General features: G+C 43.8%; 1 protein-coding gene across 4 annotated transcripts in view; it reads left to right on the top strand.

The window, feature by feature from the left end:
• Positions 1 to 20,299, top strand: part of LOC123630464 (kalirin-like) — a 115,005-nt gene that overhangs the window by 29,901 nt on the left and 64,805 nt on the right. Inside the window, exons 2-4 of one of the 4 annotated variants that reach the window (XM_045540112.1) lie at positions 9,218 to 9,501; positions 10,674 to 10,778; positions 14,259 to 14,354. In XM_045540112.1, the coding sequence (XP_045396068.1) occupies positions 9,218 to 9,501; positions 10,674 to 10,778; positions 14,259 to 14,354 (485 nt within the window). The remainder of the gene's footprint in view (positions 1 to 9,217; positions 9,502 to 10,673; positions 10,779 to 14,258; positions 14,355 to 20,299) is intronic. The other 3 variants (XM_045540113.1, XM_045540111.1, XM_045540110.1) reach the window with 3 other exon arrangements.

Here is a 20,299-nt window from a genome sequence, read left to right as displayed (position 1 = left end):
AGATAGCCCAATACCAAGAGCTTTTAAGGTTCAGAGTGGTCCTTTTTTTTGTACTTTTAGTTTAATGGGAAAAATAGGTGCTGATGTCCTAAATCCATAAAGATTTAGTGGTACAAAATTTGTAAAAACACAAAGTTAAGTCTGAGTAAAGTGGTGGTATAAAGGATGATAGGTTGGTAAAGGACTCATTGGAGAAGATTGCTAAACGAGGCATAAAAGCCATGGCATAATAAGCAGGAGGCTGGGGCTTGCACTATGCAAGACTTGAGTATGACTAACAGATGGGAGAAGGAATATTCTGAGCCAAGATGTGTCTGCCAAGCCTAGTCTAAAGTTGTGGTAGGAGTAATTGCAAGGGCAACAAGTTTCCTAGTGTCAAGAAAGAGGGTTTCTCACCCTCCCCCATTTCCTATTGCTGTCACCATAGCAGCTTTCTTTATTCTCCAGCACCAAGTTGCCTGGGCACCAAGATGGCCAACCAGATAGTTTGCTACAAAGCCAGTTGTGCCAGGAACTAGCGGTGCATGGCCTCAGGACCTCAGCTGAATATGCAACCTGGAGCTTGTATTCTACTAAAGGACCTTTCAGAGTATTACTGTACACCATGAGGGACATGTTAATACTAACTGTGGGTCTTATGCTGTCAATGATTACAAACAAACACTGATTTATCTATTTATTACCTAGAAAGTTTTCGCCCTTGGCCTCCTCATCATACGCTCTTCTCTAGACATGCAGTTTCCAGTATGAAAAGAAATTTGTATATGATACTTCTATAATTTTTATATTAAGCAAATTATTTCTAGAAATCTAAAGAAAACAGGAATATTTGAGTATGTAATCTCTGCAGACAGCTGTATTGAAGTGCATTGACATTATGCAGTTCAAGCCATAGAAAGCAGTAAGGATGAGTTTACAATTATTCCTGTGTCTTGGAGCCAAAGTGAGACAAAAAAAAAGGAGGTTAAAGGACTCTTCTGTAAATTGCTAGTGGGTATTAGGAATCTTTGTGATTTCTTCTGATTGCAGCCATCAGAGTCAGTTTCCAATATGGTATTTTGATGAATACTAGGGAGACATTTATAGACTCATTGGCCATCTAGATAAAATGGGTATAGTTGATATAGAACAACTAGACCCTATATATTTTAGCAATTACATGATATATTATGCAGAGGACATGCCTTTGGAGTGTGATTGAATACTATCACTGAACTGCAGAAGAATAGATTGAAAATGAGTTTTCTATTTTTGAGTTGTGATACTCAAGCCAGCATAGAACATGGAGGGCCAGCTTAGTTATGTATCTGGGTCAGTCACAGTCACTGAGGCCTCGGATCCCACCTGCACATGTGCATACTCTCTGGAGTCCCAGCCTAGCCCCTTCAAGGACACTGCTCCTGGTGTTTGGGGATACTAAACCCCAGGAACCCACAAAACTAATAGAACCATCTTCTCTTTCTGTTGAGGAAGTATAGTTCTTTGCTTTCAACTTACTTTAGGGCCAGTAGAAATAAGGCTAAATCAGTATTTTGCGATTAGAAAAATAGCGGATGACAGTCCTGTGGATGCAGCCATAAAGCATTTGCCAGATCCTAAATTTACACTCTTTAATGACTCTGCACAACGTATTCTGCTTTCAGAATAGTTTTGCAAATTTTATACTAGACCTAAAAGGGTAGAAGTGTTTTTTTTAGGTGTAACATAAAAGTGAAATAAGTATAGGTTGAAACTTTTAAATAGGAAATTAAATTCTAAATGAGTTAGATATTACAGATTGCTAGTATATTCAGTTACTACTCATGTTTGTACAGGTATCTTCCATTTGGTTGCTAATAAAAGACTACCCAGCAAAGGAAGGACAGTAATGTTTGACATAGACAATGGACTGGTTAGGATATGCTTGGTGAGCAAACTCTCCTAGGCTTTATTCCAGTTTTCGTCTTCAGTTGAAGCAGGCAGCACTCATCCCCTGTGCTGCTTGGGAGCATGCTACATTCTTCCCCCCTTCTCCGTTTTTGATTTTTGTAGATTCAGTTACCCACTGTCAACTGTGGTCCAAAAATATTAAATGGAAAATTCCAGAAATAATTCATAAGTTTTAAATTGTGCGTTATTCTGAGTACTGTGATGAAACCTAGCAGTGTCCCACTCTGTCCCACTTGGGACATGAATCATCCCTTTGTCCAGCATATCTGTGCTGTATGTGCTGCCTGTCCATTAGTCACTTAGTAACTGTCCCAGTTGTCAGATCTGCTGTCATAACATCGCAGAGCTTGTGTCCAGGTAACCATTAGTTTACTTAATGATGCCCCAAAGCATAAGAGTAGTGATGCTGGCATATTGTTATAATTGTCCTATTTTATTATTATTTATTTTTAATCTCTTACTATGCCCAATTCATAAATTAAGCTTTATCGTAGGTATATATATATATATATATATGAAAAAACGTAGTATATATAGGGTTTGGTACTATCTGCAGTTTTAGGCATCTATCTGGGATCTTGGAATGTGTCCCCCACAGATGGGGAGGACAACTGTACTGTGGTTAAAGTACCTGAAATCATGGAGTCTTTGCCCCAAGGTTTAGGCTAATAGCATCAATATGTTCATTATATCCCCAGAATGATATCTGAGGCCCTAATTATCAACAGTTGTTCCATTGCCTAGTCATAAAATCCACCAGCAATGCCCATTCTGTGTATATCCCGTTAGATAAGAAGGCATGCGTCATCGCCAGGGGGTAACCTGTGCTGCTTTAACTTCCAAGTGGTGAAGGACGAGGCAATTGCCTGGTCGCCAAAGGATGTGGCCACCTTTCCTAGGAAGAGATTTCAGACTTTGGCCTAAGGACGGGTGAAGAGCTAGCTATCATTACTCACCGGGTGGAGGCAGGGGGGATGACGCAGGGTGGCAACTGGTTGCATTAAGTTTTTCTTTGCTTTCGTGAGACAGAACTTTCAAGCTAAAAATGCCCTTAAAGTATGTAGTCTGGCCTGTAGAAGAACACACAGATGGGATGAAGGAACATACAGCATAAAATCAGTCATCAAATTAGGGGAGGTTTTATTGATTTTATTGATTTTTTTTCACTTAAATATTTAGATGGTGCTTCCTATGGGTCTAGACACTGTTCTAGCACTTTACAAATACTAACTCCTTAATCCTGGTAACAACCTTATGAGGTAGGTTCTGATGTTACCTAATGATGAGGAAACTGACCCAGAGTCACACAGCTGCCCGGTGTTAGGGCCCCGCAATTCCACCTTGAGATTAATGCCTTAGAGTCGAGAGCAGTGCTACTTACTCACTGTGTGATCTGCAGACAGTGAAGGTTTGCGAACTCTTTGTGTCCATCCCACAGTGAAATAAGCACAGAAAATGAGAGTGTTTTATAGAAGCTTTTTATAGCAATTTGACATTTCCACAACATCCAAGAGAGTGACTTTGTGTTTTATAGAAGTGTTGGTCCAAACAGATTAGGAATAAGTAAAATCAGTTCTTTACCACAGATGGTTTGGGATGCACTGGCCTAGAATTCTCACACATATGCAAATAGACCTGCACAATTTTTATATATATATGTGTATATATACATATACACACACATATCCCCATATAGCCAAATGTTCATCATTAGGGAAAGATATTACAAACATTGTGATAGATCCTGTGAAAGAATACTATTCAACAATTAAAATGAGTGAACTAGATCTACATGTATAAACATGGATAAATCTCAAACAATTTTGAATAAATGAGCAAGTTGCAAAATGATATCTCCATTATGATGATTGTGTAAAATACAAAACATAAGCTAATACTATATTTGCATATAAAGTAAATGTCTAACAACATGGATAAGAAAGATACACACCAACTTCAGAAAAGAATTTAACGCTGGGAAGGGCGAGTGAGGAGTAGGATGGCAAATGGACAAAAAAAAAAAAGAAAAGAGGCTTCAACTATATCTGTAATCCTTTACTTTTTAAGAAGCTAAAGGAAATATGGAAAAAATGTTTATACTTACCATATCCAGGTGGTGGGTACATGGATGTCAAATTTTTCCTATATTCTGTATTTTAAAAATATTTCATAGTAAAATTAGTCTCAGAAAATGATTTTTTAGGCTGGGCATGGTGGCTCACGCCTGTAATCCTAGCGTGAGGATCAAGGCGAGAGGATCACTCAAGGTCAGGAGTTCGAGACCAGCCTGAGCAAGAGCGAGACCCTGTCTCTACTAAAAAATAGAAAGAAATTATCTGGCCAACTAAAACTATATATAGAAAAATTAGCCGGGCATGGTGGTGCATGCCTGTAGTCCCAGCTACTCGGGAGGCTGAGACAGTAGGATTGCTTGAGCCCAGGAGTTTGAGGTTGCTGTGAGCTAGGCTGACGCCAAGGCACTCCAGCCCTGGGCAACAGAGTGAGACTCTGTCTCAAAAAACAAAACAAAAAAACCAAAAAAAACAAGGAAGAAAATGATTTTCTTTTTTTAAATTCTAGAAAGTAAATTGTACATACTAGAACATTAGGGGATCTTTATGACTTGCAGTGTCCAGGGATACATTTGTCTTCCCATTTACTTAAAACCAATTATTGGTCGTAAGGGCAGTTTCTAAGCCTCAGGGCTAAAGAGAATGGGCTGGTTCAGGGGCTGGGAGTAGGCGGAGGGATGCCTAGTACTAGTTCTGTGACTAGTTTGTGACAGTGGCTTTCCCACATGTAAACCTTCATTGCCTTGTTTATCAAATTAGTGAGGGAAACTCTGACACTGTTTTCAGCAGAAATTTTGTAATTTATATAAATTATATGTAAATTTATATTTGAAATGTCAAGTAGACTAGCAATTTGATGCTCCTGTTTTCAATAATGGTAAAGACTAAAGGAGTACGTGAAATGAACATAGATACAGAAATAAGATTAAATATATGTGCAGTGGGATCAGATTGGGGCTTATGTCTTGCCTCTGCCACTTACTATGAAGCCCAGTTTCCTCAAACACTCTGATTTTCTATTTCCTAAGATGGGAATCATAATAAATAGTACCTACCTGGACTTGGGATGAGTTAATGACAGAACAGTATTGTGGTTGCTGTCGTTCCAAATCAGTCACTTAACTGTTATATCTGGAAAGATATTGAATTATGTTGCTTCCAATGCTTGGATTCCCATTCCTTGGGCCATGGTTGAATGGCTCCAATTGTTTACATAGAATAAACTTAAAAAAACAAAATTAGGAACACTCTTGGTTTTTAATTTGTGCTCTGCACTCTTGCCATTAATTTGTACAGAAAGCACAAAAGCAGAACCAGATGACAACAGGGGAAGAGGAATAGTCATTCAAAATTTGCATTTGTGCATCTCAAAGCCAGACTTGATTTGCCGTGGAACAGTCATCTATCAGTCTGGCCTCAAAAGAGTTAAGGCACAGCTAATGTGGCCAGGCCTCTAGTACTGCTGACATAATAAATGCTGATAAATCTGAGTTTTGGAGGCTTGAATTCAGTAGAGCCACATGGTGTCACAGGGGCCTGGTGAATGAAAAGCCACTGTCAGCTTATCAACAGAAAGATAGCAGAGAGGCCCTACCAGTGCTCTGGCGATGTTTATCACCCAGGCCTCAGAGAACAGGAGCTTGACCCATACCAAACACTTCAGAAATAATGTCAACACACCCAAGACTACAGCCAGCAAGGAATTTTCTGAGATAAGATTACAATATTGTCCTTAAAGGGATGCCAACCAAGTCAATTGATCTCTAAATATTCCCTGAGCAGAGCAACCCTGTAGGTGTCCTTCATACCAGGGAATTTTCAGAGCTCAATTTTTGTGCTTCTAAATTCAAATATTCTGCTGTTGTTTTCCAAAGTATTCACAAAACTCTAGCAATATCTAAGAAAGTCCCCGCAGAGTTAAGGCTCAGGAAGCCTGAGCTTGGTGCCCATGAGATCTGCCAGTTGTAGAAGTTAGAGACAGCTCTCTATTGGCAAAAGCATTCATTTACCCTTTTTTCAGGATTTTATTTCTTCTCTATTAGCTGTGTATAAACCAGAGAGTCTCCCAGGCCAGATTAGACCTCTAGTCTAGGGCAAAGTCATTGTAAGAAAAGGAAGAAAAGGTGACTCAGTCTTCAAGTAGATGTGAAAAGCCACTGTAATAGTTTGTTTAAATTTACCTAGTCCTGTGTTTGGTGTAAGTATCAGTATGCAAACTGGTGCTGTCAGGGGAACCTGTGGGGAGGGGAGGAGGTGGAGCTGGTCAAGTGTTTACCAGTTTTCCTGCCACTCTGCTTTTGTTCCTGCTGTCCTCCCCTTGTGGGATTCCTCCCCTCTTCTCTTCTATTCAGATACATCTCTTCCTTTAAACCTTTTCAGACCAATCCCTCCTACACTGATCTGACCCTCCTCTAAACTCGCTAGAGGACTTACCAGCCTTCTGGCAAGTAATCACATTCTGCCTTGTGAATTTATCTTTATTCTGCTAGCTCTGTCTTGCTCCTTCATTTTCTCTCTCTACTATCATGCGTGAATGTCTATGTGTAGCCAGATAAGAGGTCTATAAAAATATTAATAAAATCTGTTGTATATGTTTAGAACAGGCTACCTAATATGTGCTCCATGGCATAGTTATTATTTAGTAATTCTTGCTCAGGGATTACTAAATATTTGCATGCTGAGGCTCCTGTGATGCTTTTGGAAATCTTGGGACCCTACCTTTCTCAGCACTGATAGAACCAAGAACTGCATCCCTAACCCAATAGGAGCTAGGAAGACATCTGGAGTGGGCTTAAAGGGCTTTCTTTTGAATAACTCAGAGCTATTCTATAATGCCAAAGTAGGTGGATTCTAATGCTGATCTCCTCAGTGTTGTGTTTTGTTTTGAGATAGGGTCTCACTCAGTCACCCAGACTGGAGTGCAGTGGTGCAATCATAGTTCACTGCAGCCTCGAACTCCTGGGCTCCAGGAATCTTCCCACGTCAGCCTCTCACATAGCTGGAACTACAAACATGCACCACCATGCCTGGCCATTTTTTCTATTTTTTGTAGAGACAGGGTCTCATTCTATTGCCCAGGCTGGTCTTAAACTCCTGGCCTCAAGTTTGATCCTCCCACCTCAACCTCCCAAAGTGCTAGGATTACAGGCATGAGCCACTGTACCCGGCCTCCTCAGAGTTTAATGAATATTTACATGTCAAGCATATGGGGGAAATTAAATAAGGCTGACTGATGTGCTTTTTCTGCATGCCTATATCCGCCACATGCCTTTCCTAGCCCCTCTATTCTACCATGACAGTGTGGCTTCCCCAGACTTGCTCTCCCTCCAGCCTCATCGTTAGCCCCACATTCGGAGGGAGCCTGGAGGACTGGGTGTGGCACAGACACTAAGGGCTGGGCAGTGTAGTTTAGTGCTCAAGTCTGTCTGTCTGGAGTTCCAATCTCACTCTGCCCCTGTGAGCTGTATGTCCTTAGGCAAACTGACTAGTTTCTTTATGTCTGCAATTTTGTCTTCTGTTAAACGAGGATAATAATAGAACCTACCTCAAGGAGTTGTTCTGAGAATGAAATAAGATAGTTTGTGTCAAATGCTTAGGCTATTGCAGGTACATTATAACGCTGAAAACCGTCAATAAATGGCATACAGCTTCCAAACAATATGCTGATTTCTCCCATTTACAAACCAAAACAAACTCTCTTGACCTCACATGCTCTCTCTTCTCTATACTCTTTGTCTTGCTCCTGTTCTCTTGCACCCTCTCTAATCAGGCTCTGGCCCCCTCCATTCCACAACAGCTGCTTTTTTCAAAGTCACCAATGACTTCTATGTTGCTAAGTTTAAGACTTAATTCTTAGGTCAACCCTCTTGACCTATCAAGATGCATTTGACACAGCTGATCTCTCCCTCCTCCACGAGACATTTTCTACATGCAGCCTCCAAGACACTCCACTCACTCGGTTTTCTTCCTGCCTCACTGGCTACTTCCTTGTCCTCTCATCACTCTCCTTCTGGCTTAGTCCTTGGACTTCTTTATCCAAAGCCCCTTGGTGATCTCACCCAGCCTCCCGGCTTCCAGCTCTGGCACTGTGCTGACAACTCCCCACTTATCTCCAGCTCACCAGTACTTTCTCCCTGGGCTCCAGACTTGATAGCAACTATTCAACTTCTCCACTCACATATCTAATGGGCATCTCAAAGATGTCTAAAACTGAACTTCTACCTTCCCTCCCCCAATCCTGCTTTTCCCATAGTCATCTGCATCTCAGGAACTCCCTCCTAATGGTTCAGGCCAAAGACCTGAGTCATGCCTGACTCCTCTTTCTTCATATCCCAAGCACAGTCTGTCAGCAAATTCTACTGGCCCTATCATCAAAACATATCCAGAATCTGATCCCTTCTAACAACCACTGGTACCACCTGCTCTAAGCCACCAACATCCCTCACCTGGAATTGTGCAGTAGCCTCCTTACCAGTCTTCAATTTCCACTTGTCCTCCACATAGAAATCAGAATAACCCTCTAAAGCGTAAGTCAGATTATGTCACCCTGGCTCAGAGTCTTCCAATGAGTTTCACTCCAGGTAAAAGCCAAAGGCATAACACAGGCCCACCATGCCCTGGATGGCTTCCCCTGGCTTACGCCACTCACGTCCCGCCGGGCACACCCCGGGTCTTCCCTCAGGACTTTTGTATTTGCTCCTCTTCTGCTTGCCTGGAGTGCCCTTCGCCAGATGGCCGCACGGTTCATCCCTCACCGCTGTTAGGGCTTTGCTCAAAAGTTGTGTCATGAGCCCGTCCCTGACCAGCTGTTTAATTTGCACCCCGTTCCCACCCCAGCATTCCCTAATTCCTTTCCCTACTTTATTTTTTGACATAGCACTTCTTGCCCTCTGTCATACTTTTCATTTTACTTATTTTGCTACTGTTATAGTCTGTTATATGTGTTTCCCACCAGAACATAAACTCCATATAGGCAGGGATCTTCATGTTCTGTGCACTCCTGTATCCACAGCACCTGGAATGGTGCCCACATCAAAAACTGAGCAAGGTTGGCTGTCACTGCTGTTCTCGAGGCTTCCCTTGGCCGGGGTCTGCAGCTGGCCATGACATTCTGCCTGTGTCCTGGCTCCCTGAGGATGGAGCTGTCTTACACCCAGGTTGGCAGCCTGCCTTAGCTGCCTCTAACGTGGCTGTGTCTGTCTGTTCTTTTTCCTCAGAGGCGTACTCTCATTCCTCAAGTGAAAACGGAGGCAAATCCGAGTCAGTGGCCAACCTGCAGGCCCAGCCCTCCCTGAACTCCATCCACAGTTCCCCTGGGCCCAAGCGCTCCACCAACACGCTGAAGAAGTGGCTGACGAGTCCTGTGCGTCGGCTCAACAGTGGGAAAGCAGATGGGAACATCAAAAAGCAGAAGAAAGTACGTGATGGTCGGAAGAGCTTCGACCTGGGATCTCCCAAGCCTGGGGATGAGACGACCCCTCAGGGAGACAGCGCTGATGAGGTACTTCCACACGGGCCAGAGGGGACCTGCCATGCCTCCTTCCACAGCTCGGTAAACTGGGCAGTCTCCAGTCCCCAGCAGTGGTCATCCTGAGCCTGAGTGATTTGAGTTCCTTTTATTCTTAAGAACTTGCCCAGTTGGATTGGTGACAAATTCAGAGACTGACTGGCTCTAGGACATCCAGCAGACAGAAACCATTTGCCAGATTTGGAGATAGAAGCCTGGGCCTGAGGGGAGTCAGCTGGTCGCTGGCTCCCTGCCTCTACTGGGGACCATGTCACCACTGGCTAGACCTGCTTAGGTTAAAGACAATAGAAGACTATGCTGGGGCATTATAGTTGTTTACAAGAATCTTGAGTGGTACCATTTATAAAAAGGTATAGACAAGTCCAGGTTGCCCCAGAGAACTATGACCAACAGACAAAAGTTACAATGGGCAAGTTTTCAACTTAAAGTGGAATTTTAATGGGGGGTTAGCCAGTGATGAAATGGGCCTTCACGAGAACTAATGGTCACCCACACTGCAAGGGCTTGAGAGGCCGTGTGCCTCGCATCACAGTCTGAGAGATCCCTGTGTTAGCCGAAAGGCTAGGCTGGGTGACCTCTGAAGTCTACAAAGCTGAGATTCGTATTCAAAATATAGTGGGTATGTTTTGGTTGGGGAAATGAGATACCTGTTTTATCTGGCAAAGTAACTTACTCTAATCACTGATGTGGCTAAGAAATTCTTCCTGATGTGTAACCAGATTCCGTCTTCTTGTAATTTTATGCTATCTGCCATTTCTCCCTCTGGAAATGGCAATAGAGCCTGGTGACATTTGGATTGTGGTTTAATAGCCCTGCAAAAATTTAAAATTTGGGTTCTCTCTGACTACTCCCAGCTTTCTCTTTTCCTGTCTAATCAATAAGATAGATTGTTTATGTTGTTTTGATGTGTGTGTGTGTGTGTGTGTGTGTGTGTGTGTAAGTGTGTTCATTCCCCATTTGGTCCTCATGCTCCTTTGAGATGAGCAGGTGTATCCATATTACAGAGGAGGAACCTGCAGCTGAAAAGATAGAGGTGTGTTGAGAGGAACCCTCCTCTTACATGTAGATTTTTAAAATGTCAAGTCCTGAACCATTGGCATTTTTAGCTTTGTGAAACGGTAACTAATGCTGCTCTTTTGTTCCAGAAGAGCAAGAAAGGTTGGGGTGAGGATGAGCCAGATGAAGAGTCACACACACCTCTCCCTCCACCTATGAAGATTTTTGACAACGACCCCACACAGGACGAAATGGTAGAACTTCTTTACTTTCTTACCTGAAAGAGCAGTGTATCATGCATGTGATTTAGTGTTGTGTGTGTGTTGGGGGTAGTAATGCTCTTTCTCCTTTGTTATCTCTGACCCCACATGAATCCATGGTAATATAGATCCTGTCTGTGTTTGGTAGGTGTGGAGGTCACCCTGGAGACGTGACTTCATTTTGAGCAGTGCCAGGGGTGTGTGTAGAATTCTCAAAGTGGGAACCTGCCTGGTGTCCTGTTGATAAAGGGTAATGGCTCTCTCTTTGGAAGCAGCGGGTTCTAAAAGGAACTATTTTAGGATCTGCTATTTTACAAAATTTGATATTTTATATCGAAAAGGAATCTCCAGTGGTTCCAGGTTGCAACCATTTTATTCAACCTACATTTTAGTCATTTTCCCTATACTCTAAAATCTAAATAACAGTAACTTCTAGTCAAGCCCAGTGCTATTAAAATTTTGCATTTATAGCATGAGCAATGGAAATGCTGCTAAGGGGAGGTTGTTGTCAAAGGTGGGCAAACCTGATGTGCTAAGTTGCCCACCTTTGCTTTGCAAAACTCCCTGGCTCACTGGCACACACAGGCTCACCGGTATCTGAAATGTCAGTGTCCACTGTGCCTGTCCTCACCTTGATTGTCCCCGTTGTTCCGGAGCAGAGGCTTAGCTTGGATGTGCTTCCAGGTACTGACGTGCGGCTTGGGGCTGCTTCGTGTTGTCCGCCACTTACTTTCCTTACAGCCATGCTTTCGCTTTGCTCTGTGTGTGTGTGTGTGTGTGTGTTTCCTTCCTTCTCTTAAGTTTTGCTAGTTCTCGTAGACTCTGGACATTGAAGTGGTGGTTTCAGCTTCTGATTGCATGGTACCTGCCATTTGCTTTTGAGAGTGCTGTTTTCGTTGTGTTGCAGTGGTGGCAGTGGTCGCTGGCCTAGCTGTCCTCAGGGCTCTCCTTGTGCTCCCTGGTGCTCTGCCTGCTAGAGGGGCAGCCTCCTTCAGGGTGGCGGCCCAGCAAGTGTAGGCAGGAAACAAACCTTTATGATACCACCTAGGATGCAATTCAAAAGGTACTGACTGCAGATGTGTCAGCTTTTCTGGTGATATCTCAGCTCTTATTTTAATTCTCTCTGCTTTGCATTTAAGTTGTTAACCCACAGACATTGATAGAGGTCTTCCTCTGTGCTAGGCAGATCTAGCGGCAGGCTGATGACTGAGATGTGGCAGCTGTGTGTCCCCCCGCAGTTGTGGCCCCTCCTGAGGTGATGTTGGTGGCCCCCATCTCCAGGGCCAGCTCTCTGACTCTGGACTGTTGGGAAGCAACGTAGTGGGCAGCGTGGCACGTGCCCGTCCGGTATTCCCGAGGCAGAAATGCCTGTGCTTCACCTTGAGACGGGAGCAGGAAGCAGCCTCTGCGTTCCCAGAGGCCCCCGTCACGCAGTGTTGTATAAACAGTGACCGTGCGTGGGGCAGCAGGTGCCCATGGCCCCCACGGCCCTCCCCACAGAGGGTCCAGCTGGCATAAGATAAGCAAAGGTCACGAACCCTCTCCCTCTAGTTCCCTCAAACACAGCTTGTTTGGGGGAAATGGACATTATGTTGTTTCTAGATAATTTTTAACTGAGAATGCTGACTTACCCCAGATATTCATGTAGCCCTTTTCTTAGCTAGAAATAGAGTAGATGCCAACAGTCTCTTCTTAGACACATTAACTCTCCTCAGTCCTGCTTATTTGATTTCTGTACGTTTTGTTTTTCTGGAATATTTGGGAGTGGTGTGAGCCTCAGAACTTCTAGCAAATATAATTGGGTATATTAAAACAATTTTTACAACAGTGTAAAAGGAATTTTTAAAAGTTCGCCCATTGTGATGTACGATTATTTTAATTCTCCATGTTTCCTTCTGGTCTTTGTTCATATGCAGGTGTGATATGTTCACTGTTTTATTTACTGCCATTTCCTGAAGTCCTATTAATTTTACCTTCATAACTATTAATAGCTGGAGAATATTTTACTTATTTGATGTTCCATACTTTGCTTCCCCAGCCCCTGAGTGGGACATCCTAAGCAGGTGTTTCTAGTCTTTGCCACTCTGGATAATACTGCTGTGGACAGATCACTGTGCACGTAGTGCATTTGTTCTTTTGACTTCTGTCTTTGGCATAAGTTTCCAAGAGTAGGGTTACTAGGAAAAAAAGATGATAACTTGGTTTTCCACACAGACTTAAGTTTTTTCCTGCATTCCCCAGGCGAGGAAAAAGTATATTGTTATATCTTTCTTAATTACAATTATTTTTCCCCCGTCTCAGAATCAAAGACTTAAAGAAACTCTTAGATTAGACAAGAAGCTTCGTTTTTGAAACTCTTCCCCTAACCTAAGGGACAAACTTGAAGTCAGAGCAAGGCCAGGACATTCAACCTCTACGCCCACAGTCGCTACTGCTGAAGACTGAAGGAGCCTGTGTCCTGGCCCCGGGAACACCACTGCCCTCTGCTCTGATAAGGCTGGGGTAAAAGTGCACACACGCTTTGCAGGCTTAACCACTTCTCCCCCAATTTCTTCTCAGGTAGAGGAAGGAAGGAAAAACAATCAAAAAACCACCGTCCCTCAGGGAGCAGGAGTCCCCAAACCACTGACCAAACTGCCACATGGACAAGTCCTTATTGCTGGTGCAAGGGTGGGGAGGAGGGGCCCAGGGAGGTCCTGCAGCAGGGCCTCCTTCACTGTGGCTGCCGGGCACGTGACATGCAGCTCCTGCCAGAGCCCTTTGTCACTTCCTAGTGTGCCAGCTCAGAGGCCTTCCCAGAGCCAGCTATGTTTTGTGGAGGGGTAGGGTGTGTGTCTGGGGTGTGTGTGTGTGTGTGTGTGTGAGAGAGAGAGAGAGAGAGAAGGGGAAGGAGAGGAAGAGAGAAGGAGCGAGAGGATATGTGGGGGGGGGGGGGGTGTCTCGCTCACTGGTCTCTAAGGGCCCTGCCCCCAGCATTTTTGCTGGACACACAGTAAAGTTCTATATCTAAGGCTGTGTAAAGCAAGGACTATTTCTCTTCTTTGGACACACCTGAAGCTAGGTTTATTGATTCCTGCATACCCTGGAACGGCAACCGGTGGCTGTATAGTGGCCAAAGTCTTGTTTGCCCTCAGAGCAGTCATCCCCCCACCCACCCCGCTGCTGTCAGTAGGTACAGCCCTTGCCTGTTGGCCACCCAGGAACTCCATGACCCCTCCTCTCAGCTCCTTCGGAGGCCTGCGGAGAGCCTAGTCCCATCCATGCTTTGGTGCTGGCCAGAATTCCTGACAAGGGGTTGGGCAGGCCTGTCCCACACCCACACTACCCCCACCTCCCTCTGTCATCTCTTCCCTCTAAACTTAGAGCTTTGCTTCCCTCGCCTGCCTCAAGCTTTTGACTTTCTATTTTGCTTCCTAATCACTGTTCCTCATTCCTTGCTAATTTGCTTTTCCTTTGCTGCTCAATGTCTTGCAGTCCTCCTCTTTGCTAGCAGCCCGGCAGGCTTCCACGGAAGTACCCACTGCTGCAGACCTTGTCAGTGCAATAGAAAAGTTGGTCAAAAGCAAGCTGGTAAGTGGGGGTTCTGGAGACAGTTCTGTGTGTGTCTCACCTCCATGCGGCTCCCAAGGCCTTGCATCTGTCTGCTGTGTTCTCTTTGGACCTATCCTCGTGCCTTCTGTGCGATTATTTCCAGCTAATGATGGTTTCTAAACAGCTGTGCCCCCAAGTCCTCTTTGGCATTGTTTGGGAATGGGCATGGGAAATTAACAGGCCATTTGGGAGTTGTGATGTTGATACAAGGTGAAAAGTGTCCAAGACAAACTAGCCTCACTATAAGCCTGATCCAGCTGCCTGCCTGCAGGTGGCATCCAGTCTGTGACTGGGCCATGTCTGGTTAGCACTGAAGCTAGTGTACTCTGCTACTAAGATACAGAACATGGATTGGATCTTTGAAAACACCAGGAAATTTTATTTGGGAACTTCGGATAGCCTGCTGGCTTGCAAAGTCTTGCAAAAGTGGACTGCTGATTATAAAGGGGAATGGGCGAAAATGTGCAGATACCTCACAAGAAATTAAGAGAGCTGGTGCATATCCCCAACCCTGGGGAAAAACTGAACGTAAACCACTGACAACTGGTCTAGCTTGTGACTGTCTCGTGTACCCATCAGCACATTGGCGGGAAGGGGGACGAGTCTGAGCTGGTTTGGGATTCTGGCATAATGCTGGTGAAAGAGCGTTTTTTGGGGTAGCTCATTAGGATAGAGCTGCTCCCCTACTCCCGAGCTTTTACATTCCAGTGTATCCCTATAGGATGACAGACTGAAATACTTCTTTCAGTCTCATCCGTGTCACCTATTTGGCTTCTACAATTCTCATTAGGATAAATGTCTGTGCTTCGCAGACTTCTGTTGGGCAGTCTTGTTAATCAATGCCATTTAAACCCTTCTCCACCTGGCCCAGGAATGAGAGGAAAATGGTAGATGCTCTCTAGGGAAAGCTGCCTGATAATTTTGGTTGTAGTAACCGCTTTTTCAGATAGCCCAGCTTACAGTGTATAAACGAGATTTAATACTTATGATTTTATTCTTTCATTCCTAAATTTTCCTTCCTACTAAAGCTGCTGTTTTTAGTAACTAGTGTCAAACTCTTGAAGGTTGTCCATTTTCCTGCCGTCTCTGCCTGTCCCACCACTAGGAGTTAAGTGCTCCTGTGGGCTCTACATTGACTTCTCAAAGGACTCCTCTCTGGCTACGCCTCCACTTGCTGTCCACACTGACCCGTACAGCCTCTTCATTCTCTAAATACCATCTTTAATTTTTTTCTTAAAATTGTCCTTTCTTTTGTATTTTCTCTTTTGCCACCTGAGCCTGGGCCCTGACTTCTTCGTGCCTGGACTGGTGCAGTAGCCACTGCTTTGTCTTTCCCCACCCTATCTACCTCCACACCTCATTCTCCCAATCAGTCCTCCACAAGCACGGCCTACTACCTCCCTCCTTGCTGGGGCTCACTGCCCCCCTCTTGCCTACACACAAGCAGTGGTCTCCAATGTGGGGTGCTTTCAGGTACACAGTTTGCTGGGGTATGGGAAGAAAATATTTGAATGTCTTTATATCATCATTTAAAAATGTTTCATGTATGTTTTGTTATGTGCATAATGATAGTACAGTAACACAGATACATAATTTATGAATAATTTATAAATAAGTTACATGTTTTAGGAGTACATGAAAAAAATTATGTTCACTGATGTCATCAAATTTTGGAAATCACTGGTCTATAGAAAAAGTCCACATTTACCCAGTATTCTGATATGTTGTGGTCTATTCTGCAACATCCACTTATGATTCTGGTTGATGAATTCTGCTTCAACCAAACTGTTTTCCTCCCTATCCCTGAACACCTACTTGGATTTCCTTCCTCCAAGCTTTTGCCCAAACCACCCCACTTCTCTGGAATGTTTGCCCTCTTATTTTTGCTTATCTAAAACATAATGGTCCTTCAAGGTTCCACTCAAATTTCATCTCTTCACAAGAGCTCCTCTGATCAGCCCAGGCCAAATTTCCTCTGTAATCACATGGCAATTACTATAGCCACATGCACCAAGGGACAGCTCTTAGGTGGCCCTATTGTGTTAGTTGTTAAAATATCTTAATGTTTGCATTTGTAGTTTACCTTTCCAGCTAAATGGTAAGTTGTATAGGACAATATTATTTTTTCCTCCTATTTATCGGGCTCTTTGTGAATGCTTATTTCCAAAAATCTGTATTTGTTTATATTTCGGATTACCTTTTTCCTGCTACTGCTGCTAACCTTTGCACTGTTGAGAGTCTCTTAGGGCCTCTAATTTGTGTGATCAATGGGTCTGGTGTTAAACATGTGAGTGAAGATATTGAGAAGTCCCATTAGAGCAAGTTTCCCAGAGAAGAGGGAGAGTGGGATGGCATTAGAATCGATTGGCCTTATAGCAGGGTCTCAATAAATGTCTATTGAATGAATGTCCTTTCTGCGGAGAGTTTACTATAATAAAGGCTTTAATTTCTTCCACCAATAACTACACTTGAGGACCTACAATGAGCCCAGAATTAGAGATTTCTTTGGTTTAACATACAAAACCAAGCGGTTATAAGGATATCACAGAAAGTAGTGAGGTTGCAGCTGTTTGCTTTCTTAGAATCTTGTCACCAAAATCTGATTCTTTGTCCTCTCCTCTACCTTCTCTTTCTTCTCATCCAGCTGTCAGGTAGCAATGCAACAATAGGAGGTTGGGAATATCCCAGCCATGTTTAGGAACACTAAGGTGCATTTTCCCTGCCAGGACTCTTAATCCTATTTCTTTATCTTAGAAGAATAAAAGATCCGGAGCCATAAAAGTTCAGGAGTACTTATTTGACTAAAAGACAACAGCGTGGTGGCTGCCAGTAACGGCCAGTGTTAGCCCAGACCTGGTTAATGCACAGATCAGCAGAAGTAATAGTCTCACTGCACTTAAAGCTATTCGGGCCTCACCTGTCACAAGCTGTGTGTGAGCAATGTATTGTGTTTTAAATACAACATTCTAAAATGTTCTTGAAAAAACTGGAGAGGAGATAACCAGACCACATGGTTCACGTCATCTAAAGGAAAGGTGAAGAAACCGAGGTTAAGTATGGGGAGAAGTTGGGAGAAGACACATGACAGCTGTCTTCCAGTAGCACTGCCGTGGGGATGGAGGGCTGTTCTGACTCTGTTGCTCCAGAAGGTGGAACCTAGACCTGTGGGTGGGAGTTTTCTTAGTTCAGTATAAGAAAGAACTAATGAAGTCCTTTCCAGAGTCAGATTCCATTTCACAGGAGTATCTGGTATGCTTGGACTTTTTATTTATTTATTTATTTATTTATTTATTTATTTATTTATTTATTTATTTATTTATTTAGACACAAGGTCTCACTCTGTTGTCTGGGCCGGAGCGCAGTGGGATCATCATAGCTCACTGCAACCTGAAAGTCTCAGGCTTAAGAGATCCTCCTGCCTCAGCCTCCTGAGTACCTGAGATGACAGGCACATGCCACCACATCCGGCTAAGTTTTGTATTTTTTGTAGAGACTAGGTCTCGCTATGTTCCTCAGGCTGGTCTCAAACTCCTGGCCTCAAGCAATCCTCCTGCCTTGCCGTCCGAAGTGCTGAGATTATAGGCATGAGCCACTGTGCCTGGCCTGGTTGGACTTTAATGTAGAGCTTAGAGTCTTTCTGCATTCTTCATTGGTTGTTGTTCAAGTGATGGCACCAAATTCTGCACTTAGAATTTATTTGATCCCCCAGCTCCACTCAAAGGTCATGAGATCCCCTGTGTCCAAAAGCTGCCTCTATTGCTTTATAGTCATGTAGACATCGTTGCACCAGGCTTCCTCCTTGATGAACTGTGATCTCCGATGCACAAGCTCTGCTTGGGAACAAAGACAGGGTTCTCAGGCTCTTTTGCCATGCAGGTAAAACCCCTAAAGACTCCCCCATTGGTGAGTCCTTCTGGACATTAATGGGCCCTTCTGAGTTCTCTCCAACCAGCCTTGGTCCTTTTTTGCCCCCAGAGATAAGGTCTTGCTCTGTTACCCAGGCTGGAGTACAGTGGCACAATTATAGTTCACTGCAGCCTTGAACTCCTGAGCTCAAGTGATCCTCCTGCTTTAGCCTTTCAAGTAGCTGGGACTACAGGTGCCATGTGCCACCATGACCAGATAATTTATTTTAATTTTAATTTTTGTAGAGATAGGGTCTTGCAATGTTACCCAGGCTAATCTCGAACTCCTGGCCTCAAGTGACCCTCCGGCCTCAGCCTCCCAAAATGCTGGGATAACAGGCATGAGCTACTGCACCTGGCTCAGCCTTGGTCTTTAATCAGCGCCTTTGTTTACCAAGAAAGGATGCTCACCCACCTCCTCCAAATAGAGGTAATGTACTTTTTCTGGCCAGAGTTAAAGATAATACCTTGTGTGATTTTTAGTACTGCCTTTTCTGGACCTGTGGATTGCTGCTGCTCGCAGAGAGTGTGTTAGGAATTGGAAGACCTAGGTTTTAGTCCTGTCTTTGCTACTTATTTTACAGCCCTGGGAAAGTTAGTCTATTTGGGCCTCTCTCTTATCTCACTTGGTAATGGTGATAGTTCTGTCTACCTGAATCAAATCTCAAGAGAGTTATGATGATACAAATGTGCTTTGTAAACTGATAAGCAAGCATCTGCAAATATTAGTTCTTAGCCACCTCAGCTGCCTTGTGAAGGGCAGGGAAAGGGAACCCTGTCATCTTTATCTTCTGTAACCTAGTGTGGTGCTGAGCATGTAGAAACTTAGTATTCATCACGATAGACTGGTGGTTAGGTGAATGTTGCAGGTAATAGCTTAACATTCTATATGATTTGGTTTTATTCCTTAAGTTTGAGGAACAAGAGCCTCCTGGCCATGTGAGAATATGATGCCTCTAAACTATAGTTTGGAGCCCCAGGATTCTACCATCCCTCCGGCATGAAAGATTGAGCCTCTAGAAAGAAAGCCCCACCCTTAGCTCTAGCTCTTGTCATCAGGTGGCACACCAGAATGGTTCACTGGGCTCAGGACAGCCCCCGTGGACCCCGGCTAATAATCCTGTTCCTTTAGGGAAGGGGCTGGCCAGGACTGATCTCTTATTTAGTCTACCTGGTGGCCTGGCATCCTGAGACTGTGTCCTACCTGCTTCAGCAAGACTTCCCTCCCTCTTGTTCTCCTGCGTTGGTAGCATCCACCTGCTTGGGCCAGCCCTGTGGACCACAGAAGAGCACAGCAAAGGCCAGGCTGTGTTTGCGCGTGTGCTTTGCTCTCTTGGGATGAATTGCCTGGCTCTGTCAGCAGCCAGGAGGAGTTAGCAGCAGTTCAGAGTCCAGATGGGAGAAAATAACGGCCCCCCATCATTCCATCGTGGAGGTTGATGTTTTCAGGAACTAAGTTCATCTGGCATTCCTCTGTGGAAGAGATTGCTGAGACTCTTATCAGCATAGAAAAGTTTAGATTCCTATCCCAAATTTTTAACCCAAAGTTACAAACCTGAAAAGTCATTTGCCTGAGAAATCCAGACTTCAGTTTGTCCACTGTGTGGTTGTCCCTGTGCCCATCCCCAGTTTGTCTAGGAATGACTTAGAGATGCCTTTTTGTCCAGAGAATATTATACAGGTTTTTTTAAACATAAATTATATGTATATATTTGAGGTTTACAACATGATGTTATGAAATACAAGTAGATAGTAGAATATTTGCTATAGTGAAGCAAATTAACATTTATCATTTCATAGTAATTTTTGTGTACGTGTGACAAGAGCAGCTAAAATCTACTTATTTAACAACAATCTCTAATTCAATACAATTTCATTAACTATAGTCCTCATGTTGTACATTAGATCTCCATAGACCTGTTCATCCTGCATATCTGCTACTTTGTATCCTCTGAACCTACGTCTCCCCATTTCCATTGCACCCCCTGCCCTGGTGACTACTATTTTATTCTCTATTTC

Source organism: Lemur catta, chromosome 1, assembly GCF_020740605.2.
Source record: "Lemur catta isolate mLemCat1 chromosome 1, mLemCat1.pri, whole genome shotgun sequence".
In the NCBI taxonomy this organism is placed as follows: domain Eukaryota; kingdom Metazoa; phylum Chordata; class Mammalia; order Primates; family Lemuridae; genus Lemur; species Lemur catta.
Note: the sequence above shows the minus strand (reverse complement) of the source record. Positions and strands in the feature narration are given on the sequence as shown.